Raw genomic sequence first — 20,516 nt, 5'->3', positions numbered from 1 at the left:
ACAAAACTGACGATCATAACTTTGAGAAATACAAACATATATAAATGTGACATATCAAAAAACTAGCCATTTTAAAATATTTGTATTTTAATTTATTTAAATGGCACATCTTAAGGGCACAATTTCTTTTTTTAAACAAATTTAAAAAAATTTTGTTTAGTTAACTGATTGATCGAATTAAATATCAGGACATTGGAACATTTCAAAAGACTGGGTTGTAATGTGTTAAATAAATGCCGAAATATGGATCGACTTTAATACCGACCCTAAAACATGGAGTTTTTAATAATTCATATTGACAGATAGTGACTTTACTTATATAATATATTTAGGAAATTCTATTTGGTTCATATAAATTCGTTTCATTTAAAGATTTCTTCTTAAAGAAAAAATAAAATTTTTAAATTATGAAATAGCTTTTATACGGTGTTTTTCCCAGTGCATTTGAAGAGGGGATCAGGGCTCTTCCAATTTTCTCTCGATTCACCAAACTACTCGACAACCCACTCGATTTTCACTCAGCTGTGTTGGGTGCTTTAAGCTTTGCAAGCTTACCGTCTGCGCAGGGGGCCCAGAGGCGTCGTCGAGGGGTGTCTTAAAAATACCCAGTACATAGGCACCCCTTGGATTTCCGACTACGCCACTGGTCACAGCATAAGCACACGGGCAGAGCAGCACGTTTCCATGTGATGTTTTCGGATTTCGGCTTTCAGTGTTGTTTGCATTTTCCGCGGAGCTGGAGTTTTTCCAACAGCAAGTATACAGTATATATAGTAAAAGTCTCGGTAGACATGTTAAATTGTTGAATAAATTCGACTAAGCGGTTTTTAAAGTTATTTTGGTGAGTGGGAGTGCGCAGTGAAGTGACAATACAGACCACCCAATATCACACCCCAAAAAAAGAAACGCATTGTTCCATTTCCTCTTAGATTTTTGTTGCTGACTTGCTTTTTTTTTTGTATATTTTGTTTGTCGCAGAAAACCTTGAACATTTTTTGTTTGCCAAAAATATAAAATCAATGTCAAACCGAAGGAGGTGGATACTGCTCTCTTGATTTTCCTCCTCTCCTGGTCGGTATAAATCAGATTTCAGGCGAACTCCAGGTAAAACCAGCTGGTCCGGTTGGCTAGATACTTCTGGGATTGTACCGCCTCCTTTTCCCTCTGGCTTCCCTTAGCTACCATGGCTATTAATAAATTCATGTAGCCAGAAGCGAGTGAACATATTTGAGGCTGCATGTGTTTGTACCCTTGTGTTTTCCTTTGGCCGAAAGTGTTGCTTTTGAGGTTTTGTGTTGGTGGGGGGAGCTTTTTCGAAACTCTTATCAAAAGTCGGAATTGCGGGCAGGAATTCGTTGTCGAAACATATGAGCGAATATGACGTTAGTTTTTAATCAAAAGACATCTTATTGTTGTCGGTGAAGTGGGCGGTGATCAAACTCAAGTGCCTGGAATTGCACTGCACCAGTTTCACATGCAAATAGCCACTGCACTTAACAAAAATGCACCTTCGAGGGATATTTTTTTCTCAAGTACTAATTAATATTAAAGTTAATTTTCGAAAAATTTATTGAGATAATTATTGAATTTAATTTTATTTACGTTTTGTTTGTTTTGTTCAAAAAATTACTTCCCTGTGTAAAAAATGTGATTGTACAATAAGCAGATATTGGTATATTTATTTCATGCTATGGACCTACAATATATTGCTCAGATTATAAGAAGTACATACATACATAAATCTTTCATTGGGAAATCTATTTTAAACGCTATTTTCGAAAGTGAAAGGGTCAGAAAAAACCTTTTTTCTGAAGAATGGGAAATTCGAAAATAATATGAAATGAAAATGAAAATAATAGTAATTATATTATAATTTTCTTTCACTGAGACCAAATGTAGGTAAACAATTATAGTCAGTATTTGCTAAATTTGTTAAGGGTGCTTTTAGTCTTTAGAGTGCTTTTAGTGAAACAGGTGTTTATTTTATGTATATTTACATTTTCAATGAATAACATGTCAAAAAACACGTTCGAAGATTTTAGAGGCCAGTAAAAAAAAAAACCTAAGGGATATAGGTACATACGTGAATGCGCATACTTGATACTTTATTACTTTCTTAATTACCGATTTTTATTAACATTCTTAACGAAGGCACTGTGAGCTCAGATTTTAGAATTTACATTTTTAAAGTTGGAAATTTTTGTTAGATTCAAATGGTGTCTAAATAGTCGTTTTAAGTATTTAAAAAAAAAAATTCTTTTTCTGAATCTTAATATATGTCTTTTTACGGCTTGTTTTTTTAAAATAGAATGCAGACATTTTCTTTGAGTGTATGCTCAATTGCCACCGACTCACTTCCACACACTCCTCCACATTCAAGCGAATAGTGTTTATTATTTAATTTGCGATTCTCCTGTTGCTCTGCCACCCCTTTATTTCCAATGTAGATTCAGTTACCCGGAATGAGTGGAGCACAGCGGAATCTGGATCGCAAGATCGTTGTCATTGGAGCAGGTGCCTCGGGCGTTGCCTGTGCCACCAAACTCCTGGAACTGGGCTTCCAGAATGTGCTCGTCGTGGAGGCCGAGGATCGTGTAGGTGGTCGCATTCACACCATTCCCTTTGCGGACAACGTGATCGATCTGGGCGCCCAGTGGTGTCACGGGGAACAGGATAACATTGTTTACGAACTGACGCGCAAGCAGGAGGAGGAGCTGCTGGAGTCCACGGGACCGGTCTATGATAACTACGAGTGCGTCCGTTCCAATGGAGAAGTGGTCCCGGAACAGGTGGCCAGTCGCCTGAAAGCCATTGTGGGTGATTCACTGGTCACCCGGCAGTTGGAGCTGCGTCACTGCAGCGGCTCCTTGGGCAGCTATCTGACCAACAAGTTCTACGACACTCTGCGGCGTCCGGAAAACTCCGATATTGATGCTGACGTGGCCAGGGAGTTCTTTGTAAATTACCAGAAATTCGAAAACTCCGTCGAAGCCTCGGATACGCTGGAACAGGTGTCGGGACGTGGTTACCTTGACTACTGGGAATGCGAGGGCGACATCCTGCTCAACTGGAAGGACAAAGGATTTGTGGAGCTCCTAAAACTGCTCATGCGTTCCAAGGAGTTGAAGGTGGAGCACGGAGTTCTGGAGAAAAGACTACTTCTGGCCACTCGGGCCACAAAGATCAATTGGAATCGGAACGATGGTCGCGTGGAGCTGCACTTGAGCAATGGAGATAGCTTAATTGTCGACCATGTGGTGGTCACCGTTTCCCTGGGCGTTCTCAAGGATCAGCACTTCCAGCTGTTTGACCCACAACTTCCGGTGGAGAAACAGCGTGCCATTGATGGTTTGGCTTTTGGAACAGTCAACAAAATCTTTGTGGAGTTTCCCGAGGTATTTTGGCCCGAGGATTGGACGGGTTTTACGCTGCTCTGGAGGGATGAGGATTTGGATGACATACGTGGCACCTCGAGAGCCTGGTTGGAGGATGTCTTTGGCTTCTATAGGGTAAGCTATCAGCCGAGGATTCTAGCGGGTTGGATAACCAATGAGAATGGCAGGCATATGGAGACACTGCCCGTGGATGAGGTCCAAGCTGGAGTGATGTACCTTTTCCGCCGGTTCCTCAAGTGGAAGATCCCAGAGCCCTTGAATTTTCGCACATCTGCTTGGTATACGAATGACAACTTCCGCGGTTCGTATTCCTATCGATCCATGGATACGGAGCAGCTGGGCACCGGAGCCAGGGAACTTGCCCATCCCCTGACTGTGGTGGCCACCACTCCCGAAAAGGAGAAGGATTCGGAGGACGACGCTTGGCAGCAAAGTCGCTGCGATAGACCCATTGTCCAGTTTGCTGGAGAGGCATCCAGTGAGCACTACTACTCCACGGTACATGGAGCAGTCGAGGCCGGATGGCGGGAGGCCAGACGTCTGGCACAATTCTACGGACTAAGCTTGTCCCGTTCGGGAACCAAGTCGCAACTCTAGCTATAAGGGGGGATATCGTGATATATAGACGGCAGCGATACCGATACCTGGCCCAGTAATATGGGCAGATGTGAATTTAAAATTCTGTCTTCGCACTATACACAAAAACAATCAAGAAAACTGAACAATATGTATATCCTGGATAGACTTCATACATATGCCTAAGCTACTAATTTACACATTTGCCATAGGTTAACATAGGTCACAGATTATACCTAAAGTGAGCATGTCAATATGTCAACAAGTGTGCTGCCCAATAAAAAGCTGTGTTTAAGTCTTCTCTACCCGAAAATTAATGTAAAATACCTAATCAAAGTTTAGCTTCTGAATAGATCTTCCCTTTAAATCGCATTTAAAATAGGTTTTTATTAATTGTTCACTTGTTTTCAACAATTTGTCACTACGTTTTGATGAAATCAGTTTTCGAAATGAGACATGTTACACAGAATTTCACATTGTATCCAATATGCTCTAGTTAGTGAGTGAGTGTATATACAATTGAGATACAATACGGTTAGCATTAGGGTTACAGGGGGATTAACTCGGTACATTGATTTCAACAACGTGTAATAAATACATTTATAATTTAGTCCATTTTTTGAACACAAATAAATTTTGTACAACAAGTTTTATAATTTAATCGTTATCATAATTGTAAGATAGACGCTGGTTGAGTTTAAATTTCCTTCTTCCTTCCTTTTGGTGTGTATTATTGTATTCATTTCTTTGTTTTCACTGTTACGCAAAAAGGTACATGTCGTGAAAAGGACTAAGGCCGGACGGGAGTGCCCAGCAGGACCGCCTACGGGTAAATATAGTAGTGTCTCTCCTTCGTCTCTCTAGCAGATTGCTAAATTCGTATGGCAAAAATACTTTGGTGTTGTTCAACAAATTGCATGAAATGCTTTTCCACATTTGGCATCTCCAATCTACTGCACCCACATGGATGGTGCCCATATTGGCTCGGTCTCTAGACGCTGGACATTCTGGACCAGTTGCTCGAAGGCGTTGACCAGTTCCCCATTGACCAGCTCCACGTCAAAGAAGTGTCCGTATAGGTAATCGATCCGTTCGGCCGACTTTACCATATCGACGAACTCCTCGTCCGTGAAACTCCTGGCATTCGCCTCATCGAAGGTGGATTTGGCCCGGGCCTCAGTTCGCGTGGCCTTTAGGATGTCCAGCTCGGGTGGTTTCACATGGATGAGGAACGGTTTCAGTTGGGCTGTGCGCAGAGTCTTGATCGCCTGGTAATGCGGACTCAGCACACAAACGCATCCGGCATTCACGATCGACTTGACACTCTCCGCAGAGGTTCCATAGAGGTGGCCCTTGTACTCGCCGTGCTCCACGAACTTGCCCGCCTCGATGTCGGCGTCCATTTTATCGCGCGGCACAAAGATGTACTCTCGTCCGGCCACTTCTCCAGTTCGCATTGGTCGGGTGGTGTCTGCAAAGGATGTGAGTAGTTTAAAAACATCTCAGATATAGGAAGAGTTCATTTTAGGCCATTTGATTACTTATTACTTCAAAATTATTAATTTGTTCACTGACCCTCTGACTCTCTTTACCAAATACCAAAAATTGATGTTGAAGCCACTGATAAAGTGAACTAGTTAGCAAATGAACAAATGAGGAAATAAACAAAGTGCAATAGTGAACACGTTCATCTGTACTAGAGTGAACCCTTCTTTTAGATGTTGAAATCCAAAATGCGATTTGTTCATCGCTGTTATAATTTGTTACTTAAATGAGTGTTACTCAAATGAGTAACACATTATAACTCCGATTATTCATTATTTATCTGTTCACTCGATTTCTGACTATCTTCACCAAATAGAATGAATGGATGAACAAATATGGCATAAGAAATGATAAAATGAACAGCTTAACGAATGAACAACTCAACAAATGAACAAGTGATCAACTGATCAAAAGACAATAGTGAAGGTGTTCATTTCATTCATTTTAGTGAACCCCTCTTCTTTTATATACTTACACGGCACCGGGCTGCGGAACTTCTCGGGATCCCTGGCTATCAGCCGGCGGCGCAGTTCATTACGGCCCACTCCGGGAGCTCCGATGAGCACTATGGGCCTGAAGACACCCGGCCGAGGATACAACTTGGCCACCTCCTCGTACGTGGCGATCTGCTCGCGGTCGAAGTCATCGTTCTCTGTCAAATCGTACATGATCTTTTTAGTCTTGGGCTGGCGGCAGGATGAGCTGCTGCTGCTCGCGGGCAGACGTGGGGAGCCAGGTGGGGTGGTGCAGAGTGAGGCGCATGATCCGGCTGGCGATGGCAATGATGGATGGGGCCAATTGGGGTTAGATGAGGGGATTACGATGGGGCATGAAATAAGAGCAATTTTAGTCGTGCAAATATGAACAGCGTATGTTATGGAGCAAATGGGCTGGTAAACTGGGTTGCTTACGCTTCGAGTCCAGATCGGTGCCATCTTTCTGCGATCGGTCGTGGAGGATACGGCGCTCCTGCAGCGCTCGACTGGGGATCAAGCCAGCCCTCGCCGAGCGCTCATGCTCCTTGCGAGCCTGCCACCAGTAGGCGTCATCCTGGGCCACAATATGCAGCACATCGCCACGTTGGAACGCCAGGCCGGCCTCCTTGCATGGGATGTATGGATCCACATCAGGATTGTAGTCGAAGTGGGCTCGCACCCGTACCTTGGATTCCCGCTGGGCTCCCTTGCTGTCCGCCGGAACCAGCTTGAAGGTTATGGTGCCCTCAGAGTTTTGCTGCGGAAATCGTAGTCCATTAGTACTTTTTTTTAGATTATAATTTAAAAAGGTCGGATTTAAAAAAATCGAATTTTATATATTCGGTTTTTGGTGAATTCTAAAATATATTATTGCTATTTCTTAACTAAAAACCTATGGGGAATTTATTTTACTTAGTTAGGGAAGAAAAAATATTTTTTAGTTGGGTTGTGGAATTTGTTGAGTAGATAGAGATAAAGGAACTATGATTTGAGATTCTAAGTAATAACTCCAGAATTGGCTTAAGTATAAAATAAATGATAGTTTTATGAATATAATTTTTAAGCCCTCAAATATTACTGGCAATTATATGTTAAAAATTGGATTTATATGATTGAAAGGTCATGATATTTCAGCCAAGTTAGCTTTTAGAATTGGCCTCTTGTATAAAAACATCATCAATACATTTATCTGAAAAATGTCTTTGTTCTATAATACTTTTTTAAGGAACTTCTAAAGAAAAGGTTTTCCTCGAACATTATAATATTGCAGACATTCTAGGGGTTTCTGATGGGTTTTTAGGATAACTAACCAGTATGGTGAGCACATCGCCAGGCGTCTTGCCCTCCACGTTGATGTTGTTGACCTCGATGACCTCGTCGCCGACGTGAATCAATCCGGAGCGGTCTGCAGCGCCGCCGTGCATGATTCTGGCGATTTTGATCTTGCCCGTCTCCTCGTCCGTTTTAATGGTGGCGCCCTAAAAGTAGGCAATACGTGTCACTAGAAAGTCTACCCAAAGTCTACGCGTATGTGTGCGTGTGGTGTGAGTGTGTGATTGTGTATCTGTGTGGACTGCGGTTTCCAATGTATCTAATGGATGTGTCACAACAGGAACAATAACAACGAAATGGGGACAACGAAATGTATCTAATGTTATGAATGTATGTATCTTGGTGTGTTGTGCACAGCTTCCTGGCTGTTGTTTGTTGTTTTCAGTGCTTGGCGAACTGGTTTCTGTTTCTTTTTTACAGTGGACATTGTTACGGCTATGGACATTTGATTACTTACAACAATTGGCTCCGCACCCTGTGCTCCTGTCTGTGTTTATTTTATACATTGTTTTCATTTTATTGTTACAAATGCATTTTTTTTTTGTTTGTTATGGGCGAATTCGAGAAATTGATTCGATTTTATTCGATTTTTACAAAAGGCAAAGTTTACAAAATTGATTAGCATTGGGAAGAGTTGACATGGTGACATGACATGATAACAGTAGAAGTACGAAAATGAATGAAGGCGCAGAGAGGAGCAGTTGGCAAAGGCGAAATGGGGGCGGTGAAAGGTTTTGGGGCGGAAGTGAAAGTCGAGGTTGGACAGTGGAAAGCGATGGACAGCACAGAACAGCGATCTCGGCGATGAGATGGGCATGGAAATGGAAAATGGTGCTCGCAGTGGATAGACACTCACCAAAGGTTCGTTGCTCTTCACGAGCTGCACAATCTTGATGGTCTCCTCGTCCTCGTCCATTTCGACAGGCGCCTCCGGCAGGTGTGGGTAGAAGTCCTTCTGGGCAATCGCATCGTGGGCAAATAGGAGGTGCTGGAAAATTAAATTTTAATCAGAGAAGTTCAATTGAAATGTTTGCAATAAAGATTAATAAGAAACCATTTTATAAATTCTATAAAACGTTGTGCATTTTTTTAAATAGGTTAAATTTGGGTTAAACGAAATAATGATGCCTATCATTGAACAAATTTCAGAATAATCCAAAATATTGATTCAACTTCATTCCTAAGTAAACCTTGAACATTTTTCAAAATTAAAATATGGTAATATATTTTCAACTTGAATTATTTACCAAAAGCATATATGCGTGGTTTAGAAAATTAAAATTTAAAAAGAAAACTTAGGCTTCTTTCTTAAAACGGATACTTTTAAATTAATTTAAAATTTCAATATAATTGGCTTTCAGTTTCTTGTATATTGTTCTTATATATTTAGGGTCGTTAAGTTTTTTTCTCACCTGCAGATGAGAGTCCTGCAGCAGGTGGAAGGCCTCCTTGCAATCATCGTTCAGGTGACAATGTTGGGACAGCTGCTCCAGGACCTCGTACAACACCTGTGCCGAGGTGGACAGCACGGGGGCCAGCCGGTCATCCCGACCCACCTTGGCCACCTTCGTATGGACATTGACCAGGGCATTCAGCTCCTTGGATTCCAGCAGAGCCTTCAGGAAGTCGATTTCCTGGTCATTGGACAGATTCTCCGACTCCTTGAGCGTGGAGATCAGTTTGGAAAGAGCTGGAAGGTGTGCGAAAATGTATTCAATCATTTTTGACAGCCTGCCTGGGTGCGTCACTCAACTCACCTGGATCCCAGTTGATGTCCGATGCCATAACTGCTGCTAGCATGTCACACAACCGTCGACGAGTCACTGTCCTTGCTTATCCCTCACAATTTATCCTTTGGCGCTGTTCCTATAATCGAGTTAACAAAATCGATATGCGACTTTAACAACAACCGGAGAGAGACTTTGTAAATTTGCGCATAAACATGTCAACAGGGGGCCAGTGGGGGAGCACGAAACCCAAATGATAATTCCTGGCCCAAGGCTGCCACCCTCCACCCACTGCCCAAAAACCATAAACACCATAACCTGCCCCTACCACAAAGCGACTTCTTTTGCGTCACTCGCCACAAAGGACACCAAACACTGGTAAATGTTGCCAAAGCTTTGGTTGGGATATTAACGAACAGTTCTAGCTCTATAAGTCGACTTTGGAAAAAAGTATTAAGGAATTCGAATTTCGAATTTATAGATAAAAAGGAAGAATATTTTTAAGCCATGTAAAACGATTTTAAAAATATTACATATATCTATATAATATATACTTATATCTAGAATATTTTCAGACAACGCTAAACTATTGTATTTCAGAAAATAAAATACGATTTTAAAGATAAGGCGGTTCTTGAAAAATATTAAGTGGTTGTTTTACAGAACTTTATTAACTTTTACCATATATAATATATTGTCTGTTATGGTGACTCGTACTAAAATAAAGCCTTTTCCGATTAACGAAGATATAGTATTGAAGATATGTCGGGAGCTTCCTTAACTTGAACTACTTGTATTAAGATTTACTGACAGCTGTGTGGTATTTTTTGAGAATCATCTTATTGAAGCCCCACTGCATAGTTACCATAACAACAGTTTGCGCCCCATTGAACCTGATACGTTGGGGATGGAGAGCCCCACTGACGACGCCAAGTCTAAAGAACTCCCGGCCAGCAGAGCGCCATTGCAATTAGCTGACATTAAGCCAGGCCAAGTGGGGCGTTCGCCGTTGTCTGTCATTGGCTTCTGGCCAGGGGGCCAGTTGATTAGAGCAGGCGTTGGATTTATGGTCACTTTCATCTGGCCAGCGGCCCGGAATGTTGCCGCCCCTTGTTGCAATCTGCACTCCATTAACTGTTCAATGACTGCGCTTCCTGTTGCTGTGTTGAAGGATTGCTGGGGGGAGGCTGAAGAAAAAGCCTTGGCCAGGTGCCAAGGGGTCACCAACACGCTGGCACCTTGCATGACCGGTGCTCATTAGGACCACGTTTTTTTGTAGAGCAGTCGTGGGAAGCGATTAGTGTCAACTGAGTGGACGCTTTTGGAGCCCAAGACCTGGCCCAAGAATAGCGTCTCAAGTGGGTCATTCTTATGTCCTTCAACTTGCCATGGGGGTCTCGAGTTTCTGCTTCTACATATGGTAATGAGACCAAACCAACAAGCATCTTAGCCCCTGGTCTCTATCCGAAACTTGGCCAACGACCTTGAACTACATACTCGTCGGTACACATAGCCATCCAACAAAAGTCCGAGCTACAACAATTTTCAGGGTGAGTTGCAGCGACGTCAGTGCGTGGGATCCGAGGGTTGCAGCCACTTTCAAGAGTATTTTATTCCAGGGGGTGGTGAAATTTTAACTACAAAATAACTACCGCTGGTTAAACTACCACCATTTTGTATAAGCATGTTTGTTACTCGAATTACAAGTTGCTGGTAGCATTAAAGGTTTACATCGTGAAGTTACTTGAAGACACTCCAAGAGATTTTCAGATGCTGTTTATTTTTATTAAGTTTAAGTAAAGTTGTGTTTTAATTTATTATCAAATATTTATTTCTTTATTTATTTATATTTATATGGTAAGTTTCTTACAAAAATATTATATTTCAAGTGTTCACCTTAAATGTTTAAGTGATGTACATTTAACTTTCGAATTTGTATTATTTTTTGGGAATACAAATTCACTATCGACACCAAAACGACTTAAAATTCGGCTATTGGTTTATTGTCAGAAAACTTTTCCCTTAGAGGGGGTGTTGCATGTGCAACTATTACTGCTGCCAATCAGTCAAATGACAGAAGCCAAGAAACCAAGTCAAGCCTGGCCCCAATCACACTAATTACGCTGAGGAAAGCCGAGACAGGCCAAGAGGTCTGACGAGCAGCGAAATAATGACGTTGCCCGGGGGTCTGTCAATTGTGAAAGTGGATGGTATGGGTAGACAAAGGCAGTCCTTGTGGCTAGTAGATAAGGCAGGTGCCAGGTCTCCAGTGCCCCCAAATCCCTCTCCTTTTTGGGGGTTATTGAAAACTCGAAGGAATTGCACTGTGTTATTTAAATCAAACCAAAGAGACACTCTGGTCATACTGAAAATAGCGGTGGCTAAGAGAAAACCAGAGAGAGACATTGGAATCACAGAGAAAAGAGAGAGAAGAGAGTTTACTGAGAGGGCATTGAAAGTTTTCCCCTGCCCCGAGAATTTGATTAACAACAAAATCTGGCTCGACAAAAAAAGGAACAAACTGTCATTTAAATAGAGGTTATCACCTGGAGTTTTTCTGGGCAGTTGGCCAATAAGATACTGACGGATTTCACTTGAGTCCCAGCGTTGTTTTATTTTTAAATTTCCACTTCACTCGCAGACATTCACGCACACACAGAGGCACTAAAACACGGCATGTCTGCTATTTTCGCTAATTTTCTCGCTATTTTTAGGCCACTAATACTGCGTACTAGTTAAGTTAAAGTTAACCGTTATTGTTTTGGGTATCCTTGGGGCCTTTGGCGGATTTCACATGTTCCAAAAGGATTATCAAGGTGATTGTCACCTGAGTCCGCCAGCGGGAATCCCAGAACGGCGAATAACGGGAGAGACTGCGACTGCACACGATGGCCAAAGAACAACGTTTAATTTCAGAAATACTTTTTAAAGTCGAGACGACTTCGTCGACCATGTCGTGAATCTCTTTCACTCTCTCTACGCTCTGCAGCTCTATGAAGAGACTATATTTTTCCACTCTTACGTCATCTCTTAGTTTCAGGACCTTATTTTATAAAATAAATATTTTTAAAAGAAATTTTTGAACATATTTGTAGAAAAAGCACAAATTATATAAATAATCCAAAAACATTTTAAAATAATAGGTTTCTAATGTTCACGAAATATTGGTTTTAACTTGCTTGTCGTACCTAAAAATACATGTTAGTATTTTTCAAAAAATCATACTTTCGAAAAAAAAACATTGTAAATTTTGATTTTTTTATTTGAATTTTAGTTCTCAAATATATAAAATTGTATGAAGATCGTAAAAAAAGTTATATGGGTTTTGGAATAAAATATTACGTTTTTCAAATATTATAATAAGTTTTTAAACCACTGCGGTGTTTTCGTGAAGAGTAAATGTTAAAAAAGAGAATTCTAGAACGACAGGGAGTGAGCGAGAGAGATTGAGTAAGTGGACCGACATCGGAAATGAATGGGCCAAAATGCACCACCAGAGAGTGGAAATCCTAAAAGTGGGAGAGCACAGAGCGCCATGCGGACTTTTGCTGGGGTGGAATCCGCGCAGGTCAGCAAAAGTTCAGAGCGGAAGAAATAGAGGGTGTCCAGTTTTTATCTGCAAAAATATATTTTTCGAATTGTAATAGAAAACCTATTAGCTTACAGAAACACTAAGAAATTGCTTAAAATTATAACAAGTAAATACAAATCCGAAATGTAAGACATACAGGGCGTTGAGACCTGTCGAATCATAATTATCAAACCCTTTTCAAGGGAGAATCTTTAAAGATTGTTTATTTTATCAAATTCTTCAATATTTTTGTAATATTTAGTTTAGGTTTTCGTATCAAAGTTCAAAACATTTTTTTATAAACTTAATGGAGGTTATAACCACCATATATAACCACATATAACCTATAGGTTAGACATATTTTAAAATGAAAATACATATTTTGGTTTATTTGTTAAAGGAACTTTTATTAAAATTAGTAATTTAACTACATTATTTGATCATCCTTAGCCCAGCAAACCGCCTCCAGCTGCGCCTGCACCCGCAGCAGCTCCGAATCCTGCGAATCCTCCACCGAACTTTTTGTCGTACCGGGCGCGGTATCCACCGCCGAATCCTCTCGCTCGCACTCGATAGCTCTCCTTGTAGCGTCCAAATCCGGCACCTCCTCCGATGCCACCACCAATAAATCCACCTCCTCCTGCGAGTCCCAGAGCCTGCGGCTGCTGTTGGATGACGGGCACCTGTTGCACGATGGGCACTTGCTGAACAATGGGCACTTGCTGCACCACGGGCACTTGCTGAACTCCTCCAAGTGCTGCTACACCACCAATAGCTCCCACTCCTCCAACGGCTCCAATTGCACCTCCTCCCAGGGAATGAGCTTCAGTCCAGCTCCAACCGCTTATTCCCAGTAACAGCAAAAATTGCACTCGCAGATCGCACCTCATCTTGGCTGAGTGTCCAATAACGATTTGAGTTACCTTACCCGAAATCACCTGGTTTTTAATGCCCAGGCCAGCGACCTTCGGAGTACAAACTATGACGATGATTAGGTGTGAACCACTAACCAGTGGGCAAAACCATGATTCCCCTACTAGAACCGCCGAAAAACAGTGGAGGGGCTTTAGAGTCTTTGGGGTTTTTTTTTAGTTGGGCGCCACAATATGCCAATTGGTAGAGCAAACAGTGGCCACTAATTAATTTGCATAAATAAGCAGCTGGGAGTGGGGCGGACCAAACAGTTAACCCCATCATGTTGTGGCAAACGGTCTACCTGGTCGTCTTGACGTGCGCCGTGGTCAGTTCCAAACCAATCCTCTCCAGCAGTGATCAGGAGAGTATTCGAAAACCCCGTCATATTGGAGGATTTGGAGGTGGTGGAATAGTTGGAGGCGGGATCGTTGGAGGCGGTATCATCGGCGGAGGAGGAGTAGCTGCCCCCATAGTGGCAGCACCCGCCATTCAAACAGTTCCTGTAGTCTCCACCGTACCCATAATCACCACTGTTCCCGTAGTATCCAGTATTTCTACCATTCAAACGATCCCTAGCTATGGTTATGGATATGGTTACAATGGAATTGGAGGAGGTGGTTATCCAGCAGCCGGAGGATTGGGTGGACTTGGTGGTCTTGGTGGCGTCGGAGGCGGTGGTTTTGTTGGAGGCGCCGTTGGTTTTGCCAAATTCAAAGGCGGCTTCTTTGGCTAGATGTTTCCGAATAAGTCTGAGTGTGTCTCCAGACCCTCGAGTGTAAACAATGAATAAACAAAAGTGCTGCGAGATCGAGTTTCATTTTGCCGAGTGTTTGGAATCAACAAATTCGATGAGCTTGCATATTTCGTTTCCAACTGATTGTTGGTTTTCGTTGATATTTCTGGAAGAGTCTCTCGCTGGTGTTTGCTTTAATATATATGCCGAAAATCGCGCGAGGCGAGTCGGATGGGCTTTTTTTTTAAAGTGGTAAACAACAAGCCATCAAGCGATTACAGTGGGTCAAGTTGGCTGGCTTGGAGAGCTATTGGATACTGGGTAATCGGAGTGCTAATTCGTAATCGTAATCTTGCTATATATTTGAATATAACTCTTTTACTTTTGAGTTCAAGGTAAAGGTTTTGACATTGACTTGTTCAGAACTTCTTTATTGACGGCATATTAGCACCTGATTGTCAATTTAATTTTCTACCATTTTATTTAACTTTCAGTGAACATTTTTCGATGGATTATCATTACAGAAGCCATGTTATATATTTACTTGATTTTCATTCAGCATGGTATTACTTATTCACTTGATATCTTGATCACTCGCATATCATGTTACACAATCCACAGCGATCTAGATTTCGCTCCACTGTTTCTCACACTTCCGCATCATATTTCATTTTATCTTCACATTAAGATTTGGTCAGCCTAATGTATTTGTGTAGACGATTTTTTGGGTTTTTCAAGAAAATAATTATTCTCGCCGGCTTTGATTGAAATTAGACGAAAAATGTAAGAAAAAAGACACTCAATGGCAATCAGCAAATGCCAATGAACCTCCTTTGTTTTTGAGACCAGGTGCTGGGTGTTCTTGGCAAATGTTTGGCTATAAATTAAAGACCAGATGGGCTTTGCGTTTTAGTATTTCACGAGGTTCGATAAGGAATACGACAGCGAAATGGATAACAAGCGCATATTATTTTTGTTCAGTTTGGTTGCACTGATTTTGTGTAATATTGTAAAAGCCGATGAAACGGAAACGGAAGTGTTGAAGGAGGAACCCAGTACCGCGCAGCTTTTGGAGGCTGGAGAAACTGCCCAGGCGGATTCTACGGAAGAGAACGTTAGGAAAGTGCGCCAGTACTTTGGACCACCACCCTTTGGACCTCCACCACCACCGTTCTTTGGCGCACCCCCTCCCCCTTACTATGGCGGTGGTTTTGGCGGTGGTTTTGGCGGCGGCTACGGTGGTGGCTTCCAGAGAACTCGGGTGGTCACCCGCACCCGCTACCGTGGACGCGGTGGTTACTACGGCGGTGGCTTCTACGGTTAATCAGTTGACATGGATTTGAATGAACCAACTTTGTGATACTTCTTTTGTACAGCTGACCCAATGGGGTGCAATAAAATTATTTACGTTATGCAAGTCCGTTCAATCGGTTGTTTATTACGCTTGATTAACAACACGTTGGGTTTATGGCGGGGGAAAGCTAAGATCGGAGGTGTTTATAAGAGGGCAACGCGGTTAAGATCCGAAAATGTTGCGATTGCTGTTGCTGTGGATCACTGTGGTGCTGGTGGCAGCTCTGGATGAGCGGGAATTCGATCCACAGGTGGCACCTCCTCAAAGTTCAGGTAATATATGTTAACCAATATCATAATACCATAAGTTTAAAGGTGTACAAAAAATTGTATTTTAAACTTGTTAACTTTTTAATCATTTGATCTTTAATCTTAATATTTCCCCTTTCAGTTCCGAAACCCTTCCAACTGTGGCGAAGTTTTGCGAACCAGGTGCGTCTGGTCTTCAGTCGCTTTCAATCGACCACTCCCACTCCTCCCACCGTTAAGACTAGGATGCGTATTACCACCACAGCTCCAGAGCCAGAACTGCAGTTCTATGGAGCTTTGAATCCCATATATCAAACGGGGAACTTTTAACTTTAACCTAACTAAATTTTATTACGAAATTCTTAGACTATAATTTTGATGTATGGCTGCTACATTAGCGGAACTTCTTGTTGAATAGGCTCTTGAAGCTGCCGAAACCGCCGCCGAAACCATGTCCTCCGAATCCACCGCCAAAGCCGTGTCCCAGACCACCGAATCCTCCTTTCAGGCCACCAAGTCCTCCAAATCCGCCAAACTTGCCACCAAGTCCTCCCAGACCACCCAGTCCTCGGGCAACTCGCTCGCCCTCCAGTTCATCCACTTGGGGATCCTGTTCCGCCTCCAGTTCCAGCAAAGTCAACGGTTCACCATTGTCCAGATCCAGAGGAAGAGCCAGGGAGCAGGAGATCAGGGCGATCAAGGCAAAACTCAGAAAGAGGAACTTCATTTTCGCTGCTTCTCGAAGGGATTCCAACAGAAATATTAAAGATAGCTGATTGATGGATGCTGGCCGGATTGGTACTTAATACCAAGTGCCATGACAACTAGGTTTATATACTTCTTGTCTGGGTCTTGGGCTCGTGCGAAGAGTTGCTAATTCGCAGTGTCAACAAATCGGTGGGCCCAGCAACGGCTGCGATCTGCGATCTTGACCAAATATACTCGTACTTTCATTCATCCAAAATTTTTGTTAGACTTTTGGGATGGGTTTTGGTGAGATTGGTCTTTAAAAGAGTCAGTGTGTACAAATGGTTGAGTTTGCACAGGTCTTTAGCTTGGTCTTAACGATAGTTACATCATGTTTGCCATTGCGATTACCAGGTTGATGGTCTTGAAACGTAATTGCGTTGACCTTAGTCTGTGTTTGTTTGGGACCAGATTCAGTTGTCTCCTCCTCGATGATTGAGAATTAGAGTAGAACTCCTGCTAATCGAAGCAAGTCAGAATTTTGATGACGCGCGACTTGGCCGGCTAAATATAAAAGCAGCTCGTTGGTGTCTTAAGCCTTTTGTTTATTATGCTAATTACTAGAGATAAAGATTTTGCTTAGCACCTATGGCGTATACATATATAATAGAGTCTATTGCCTCCAGCGTGCGTATCTCTCACGTGTTGCCAGATTTTGGCGTCTTCTTAGGAATTTCTTGTAGTATTTTGCATTGACAAAGTGCTTGGGATACGTAGTCACTGGTTTTTGGTACCAGAGCGTTGAGGATTGCCGGTGGCGATGTTTGCTCCTGGGTTCTGGAATAACATTATAGCGGGTTTTCCTAATTTGATCCGGGGCAAAGGGTCTCGACCAGGCCACGGGATCCAGACTGGCGTCATAGCCATCTGCGTTCGCGGGCCACCAGGGCTTGGATTCACAGTAATCCGTAAGAAGCAAAACGATGATGGGTATTACCATCAGAATATATTTTATCGCGGAGTAGTTCATGGTGCGATGGTTCACTAAAGACTGGTGCTCTTTGACCTTACAGCCCGGGTTCTTATACCCAGCTGAATACACACAATTATCGGGTTACCCTGAGGCTTATGAACCCAACTACCTGCCCGACTTATCAATGACCTAGGTACTCAGATAAATGCATTACGCAGGCCAGGAAATCACTGTGGATCGTAAATCAGAGTGGTAAAATGTATCTTTATCTCTAAGTGAACATCGATAGTAAAGGGAAATTGTTCAATGACTCTGCGGGTGTCAGTCAGTATGTTCGTTTCACTTTTAAGACTTGTCTCCTTATCCCCGATTGCTGAATTCGCTAAATTACTAACCTTGCACTTGACACCTGCTGCTTAATTAGCGTTTAAAAAGAGGTTTCTGGTGTATTCTGTTTGGCGATCGAGAGTGTAGATATACGTTAATTATCTGAAATTTTTGAGAAAGCCATAAACTCTGTGGTTGGCTTTTACTTTTTCATTTTGGGATATATTTCATATGTCAAAGGATTGCTTTACTTCACTATATTTTACATTTGGCCTTTGCTTATATAAAGAAGTCTCACAAAGAATTCCCAAATTAAACTGAAATTTATTAGTTCCTTGAAATACTAGGGAAATCTTTTAAAATAAATAAATAAAACGCAGCAATACAAATTTGTGTTTAAATGTTCTTGTATTTTGCAAAATAAATAGAATAAATTAGCTTAGCATACGTAAGTATAGAGTTTCGGAACCCATTTAAAATCCCGGGGCATAGGCCTGCATGTTCATGCGCCCCAGGAACCCACCGGGTGGTGGATACAATCCCTGCATGTTGACCTGAGGTGCTGGATATATTCCCGAGTTAGCTCCACCGAATCCCTGGGGGCTTGGGTTTGGATAGAGTCCCGAGTTGACACCACCGAATCCCTGAGGTGCCGGGTATAGTCCGGAGTTTCCGCCACCCAATCCCTGGGCATTGGCCATGTTGACGATGCTGTTCAGCGACTGGAAGTTGTCCACTGCAGGATTGGGCACAAATCCATTGGGCAGCTGGGGATTGGGATACGTCAGTGGGGAGCTGCCATACATGGGCGGCACACCGGGATAGCCAAAGGAGCCATAGGGGTTGAAACCAGGAGCTGATCCTGCCAGATTGGGATCCGGATACGAGGGATAGTTGTTGGCAATGTTCGCCTGAAGGCCGGGAAAGCCATTGAGGCCAGGTTGCGGTCCAATGCCAGGATAAATGAGGCCAGGATAGTTGGGATACCTCACCAACTGGCTGCCCACGGAGCCGAGTGCCATCTGGTTCATCGGTAGACCCATGCCCATGGACATCTGCATGGGTTGAGATGCTGTCGTTGGGGTCACATTGGCCACCATCTTGACATCCGGATCTGCTGAGGCAGCCATCCTCAGCTGACGCTCCTTTCGAACATACTGATCCTGATCCTGTTCCTGGTGATCCAGTGACTTGGCCTCAACCATGCCCAGTAGGAGCAGGGAGAGCAGCAGGAGGGCTTTCTTCGCAACAAACTTGGTCATTTCGGTAGCAATCTCTGGAGGCGACTGTTTGCTTCCGGCTCGAAGAAATCCCCTTTTATGCCGAGGCCGACGGTGAAAACTTTCTTTTGCAATTATCCGCCTTGGTTTTTCGTTTAAAGTGATGCCTTTTTTTATGTTTTTATGGCGGCAAAAGTCGAACACTGCGGCCCACTGAGCGCCCTGTCTTCGGTTTTGTAATCTCTTTATAAACAATTCACACTTTTAGCCTAATGCCCAAGGCAAATAAGGTGCGAAATGTCTCAGCGCACGGAGTTCGCCTTGCAGAAAATCGTTGCTCAGCAGATGAGTCGCTCCGGTTTATATATCTCATGTCTGTAGGGTAAAGCGGGGGAGTCTCTGCGCGAAGAAGAAACTAAGAGTCTAGAAACTCAGATTGAACAACAGCCTAAAGGTATGCCATCAAAATGTCTATTACATCTTTTCTGTTTTACCTAATAATAAGTCCCTAGATAATCATTTAACGTTTTAAAATTAAGCATTAAAGAATAAGCAATATAAAATATATCACATTTGCTTCTGTATAGTTGGATATTTCCAAATTTGATCAATGAATTTTGATATCGTGTTCAGATCAACTTTTTTTAGCAATGTATTGTATTATTTAGATGATTGCACCATAATTTTACTTGATATTCGTAAAACTGATAACTAATTTCGATATTAATCTTAACAATCTAAAACTAAAAAGTTATAATAGCAATAACCCACAAAAAATGTAATTCCTAATTCACTTATATTTTTTAGGAATAATGTGATTTCTTACTACCTATAAGGATTTTCAAAAAATAACTTCAGATCAATTTGTTTTTAATCATACTTTTATTTGTGTTCAATAAATAATAATAATAAAATTTGTACAACTTTTATAGCTAGACCTGTGCATCTCCCTAACTTTGTAGAGGTGTTTTTTTGGTATTCATCTAATAACAGGTAGTTCTTGGCTTATTTGCCAAAGCTGTCGGTGTAGGCGGCTCTTCTGGCATCAGCACGAGCCTGGCGGACAGCCAAAGGATCGTCGGCCAGATTGTGTGGGGCATAGTCCTCCGAATCGTAGGATCTGCGATTGGATCCTCCGTATCCATGCTTTCCGTAGACTGCACTCTTGGGATAGCAGATGAAGTAGTCGCCCTGGTAATAATCCGCACTGGCTCGCTTTTGGCGCACTGGCTCTCCTGTAATATCCGTGGCCGAAACGAATCCTGGATCCTTGATGTTCTCGCCGATGGGAGCTGCCTGAATCAGGCTCAAGCTGATGATTACGGAGATCACAGCGATAATGATGGTGCACTTCATGTTTATCAGGTATGTGAGTGTTTTTCTCTAAGATGGGTGTGATTTGGAGTTTATGACTTGATATGTCTACTGCTGTTGGAG

At 42.4% G+C, this 20,516-nt stretch overlaps 10 protein-coding genes across 15 annotated transcripts; 4 read left to right on the top strand and 6 right to left on the bottom strand.

Moving 5' to 3' along the window:
• Positions 1-666: 666 nt before the first annotated feature.
• Positions 667-4,618, top strand: LOC119549539 (spermine oxidase). Of its 2 annotated transcripts, none has more exons than XM_037857688.1 (2): positions 667-753; positions 2,448-4,618. In XM_037857688.1, the coding sequence occupies exon 2, from the start codon at positions 2,463-2,465 to the stop codon at positions 3,990-3,992; it is 1,530 nt and encodes a 509-aa protein (XP_037713616.1). In that variant the 5' UTR covers positions 667-753; positions 2,448-2,462; the 3' UTR covers positions 3,993-4,618. The 2 variants fall into 2 exon arrangements, with proteins under 2 accessions (XP_037713616.1, XP_037713615.1); XM_037857687.1 differs by having other exon boundaries at positions 686-841.
• LOC119549538 (MAGUK p55 subfamily member 7) lies at positions 4,333-11,951 on the bottom strand. 5 transcript variants are annotated; one of them, XM_037857681.1, is made up of 9 exons: positions 11,598-11,951; positions 9,082-9,190; positions 8,737-9,014; positions 8,181-8,312; positions 7,782-7,811; positions 7,303-7,470; positions 6,428-6,749; positions 5,992-6,285; positions 4,339-5,442 (listed from the first exon to the last, which is right to left on the bottom strand). In XM_037857681.1, the coding sequence occupies exons 2-9, from the start codon at positions 9,122-9,124 to the stop codon at positions 4,922-4,924; spliced, it is 1,788 nt and encodes a 595-aa protein (XP_037713609.1). In that variant the 5' UTR covers positions 9,125-9,190; positions 11,598-11,951; the 3' UTR covers positions 4,339-4,921. The 5 variants fall into 5 exon arrangements, with proteins under 5 accessions (XP_037713611.1, XP_037713609.1, XP_037713613.1 ...); XM_037857685.1 differs by having other exon boundaries at positions 5,992-6,168; XM_037857682.1 differs by having other exon boundaries at positions 11,879-11,897.
• A 1,117-nt stretch (positions 11,952-13,068) lies between these two features.
• Positions 13,069-13,648, bottom strand: LOC119551305 (glycine-rich protein 5). Its single transcript, XM_037860600.1, has one exon. It carries the CDS (start codon positions 13,510-13,512, stop codon positions 13,069-13,071), a length of 444 nt encoding a protein of 147 aa, XP_037716528.1. The 5' UTR covers positions 13,513-13,648.
• Positions 13,649-13,817: 169 nt separating this feature from the next.
• LOC119551319 (ctenidin-1) lies at positions 13,818-14,271 on the top strand. Its single transcript, XM_037860615.1, has one exon. It carries the CDS (start codon positions 13,818-13,820, stop codon positions 14,268-14,270), a length of 453 nt encoding a protein of 150 aa, XP_037716543.1. The 3' UTR covers position 14,271.
• Positions 14,272-15,204: 933 nt separating this feature from the next.
• On the top strand, positions 15,205-15,594 carry LOC119551658 (protein suex-1). The gene has a single exon (XM_037861096.1). The coding sequence runs from the start codon at positions 15,220-15,222 to the stop codon at positions 15,592-15,594; it is 375 nt and encodes a 124-aa protein (XP_037717024.1). The 5' UTR covers positions 15,205-15,219.
• Positions 15,595-15,799: 205 nt separating this feature from the next.
• On the top strand, positions 15,800-16,202 carry LOC119551195. Its single transcript, XM_037860396.1, has 2 exons — positions 15,800-15,896; positions 16,015-16,202. Exons 1-2 carry the CDS (start codon positions 15,800-15,802, stop codon positions 16,200-16,202), a joined length of 285 nt encoding a protein of 94 aa, XP_037716324.1.
• Positions 16,203-16,658, bottom strand: LOC119551194 (H/ACA ribonucleoprotein complex subunit GAR1). Its single transcript, XM_037860395.1, has one exon. The coding sequence runs from the start codon at positions 16,597-16,599 to the stop codon at positions 16,267-16,269; it is 333 nt and encodes a 110-aa protein (XP_037716323.1). The 5' UTR covers positions 16,600-16,658; the 3' UTR covers positions 16,203-16,266.
• A 574-nt stretch (positions 16,659-17,232) lies between these two features.
• Positions 17,233-17,589, bottom strand: LOC119551953. The gene has a single exon (XM_037861648.1). It carries the CDS (start codon positions 17,587-17,589, stop codon positions 17,233-17,235), a length of 357 nt encoding a protein of 118 aa, XP_037717576.1.
• Positions 17,590-18,332: 743 nt separating this feature from the next.
• On the bottom strand, positions 18,333-19,121 carry LOC119551996 (polyadenylate-binding protein, cytoplasmic and nuclear). Its single transcript, XM_037861720.1, has one exon. It carries the CDS (start codon positions 19,119-19,121, stop codon positions 18,333-18,335), a length of 789 nt encoding a protein of 262 aa, XP_037717648.1.
• An 821-nt stretch (positions 19,122-19,942) lies between these two features.
• On the bottom strand, positions 19,943-20,516 carry LOC119550895. The gene has a single exon (XM_037859885.1). It carries the CDS (start codon positions 20,433-20,435, stop codon positions 20,085-20,087), a length of 351 nt encoding a protein of 116 aa, XP_037715813.1. The 5' UTR covers positions 20,436-20,516; the 3' UTR covers positions 19,943-20,084.

Source organism: Drosophila subpulchrella, chromosome 2R (genome assembly GCF_014743375.2).
Source record: "Drosophila subpulchrella strain 33 F10 #4 breed RU33 chromosome 2R, RU_Dsub_v1.1 Primary Assembly, whole genome shotgun sequence".
Lineage (NCBI taxonomy): Eukaryota > Metazoa > Arthropoda > Insecta > Diptera > Drosophilidae > Drosophila > Drosophila subpulchrella.
The sequence above is the reverse complement of the archived record's forward strand: the minus strand, read 5'-3'. Positions and strand labels throughout refer to the sequence as shown.

Coding starts and splice junctions, on each gene's coding strand:
- LOC119551195 (XM_037860396.1), top strand. CDS start 15,800: ATGTTGCGATTGCTGTTGCTGTGGATCACTGTGGTGCTGGTGGCAGCT. Junction 15,897..16,014: donor GGCACCTCCTCAAAGTTCAG/GTAATATATGTT, acceptor TTCCCCTTTCAG/TTCCGAAACCCTTCCAACTG.
- LOC119550895 (XM_037859885.1), bottom strand. CDS start 20,435: ATGAAGTGCACCATCATTATCGCTGTGATCTCCGTAATCATCAGCTTG.
- LOC119551305 (XM_037860600.1), bottom strand. CDS start 13,512: ATGAGGTGCGATCTGCGAGTGCAATTTTTGCTGTTACTGGGAATAAGC.
- LOC119551194 (XM_037860395.1), bottom strand. CDS start 16,599: ATGAAGTTCCTCTTTCTGAGTTTTGCCTTGATCGCCCTGATCTCCTGC.
- LOC119549539 (XM_037857688.1), top strand. CDS start 2,463: ATGAGTGGAGCACAGCGGAATCTGGATCGCAAGATCGTTGTCATTGGA.
- LOC119551319 (XM_037860615.1), top strand. CDS start 13,818: ATGTTGTGGCAAACGGTCTACCTGGTCGTCTTGACGTGCGCCGTGGTC.
- LOC119551658 (XM_037861096.1), top strand. CDS start 15,220: ATGGATAACAAGCGCATATTATTTTTGTTCAGTTTGGTTGCACTGATT.
- LOC119551996 (XM_037861720.1), bottom strand. CDS start 19,121: ATGACCAAGTTTGTTGCGAAGAAAGCCCTCCTGCTGCTCTCCCTGCTC.
- LOC119549538 (XM_037857681.1), bottom strand. CDS start 9,124: ATGCTAGCAGCAGTTATGGCATCGGACATCAACTGGGATCCAG. Junction 7,812..8,180: donor TGAAGAGCAACGAACCTTTG/GTGAGTGTCTAT, acceptor AAATAAACACAG/ACAGGAGCACAGGGTGCGGA. Junction 7,471..7,781: donor AGGGTGCGGAGCCAATTGTT/GTAAGTAATCAA, acceptor GCCTACTTTTAG/GGCGCCACCATTAAAACGGA.
- LOC119551953 (XM_037861648.1), bottom strand. CDS start 17,589: ATGAACTACTCCGCGATAAAATATATTCTGATGGTAATACCCATCATC.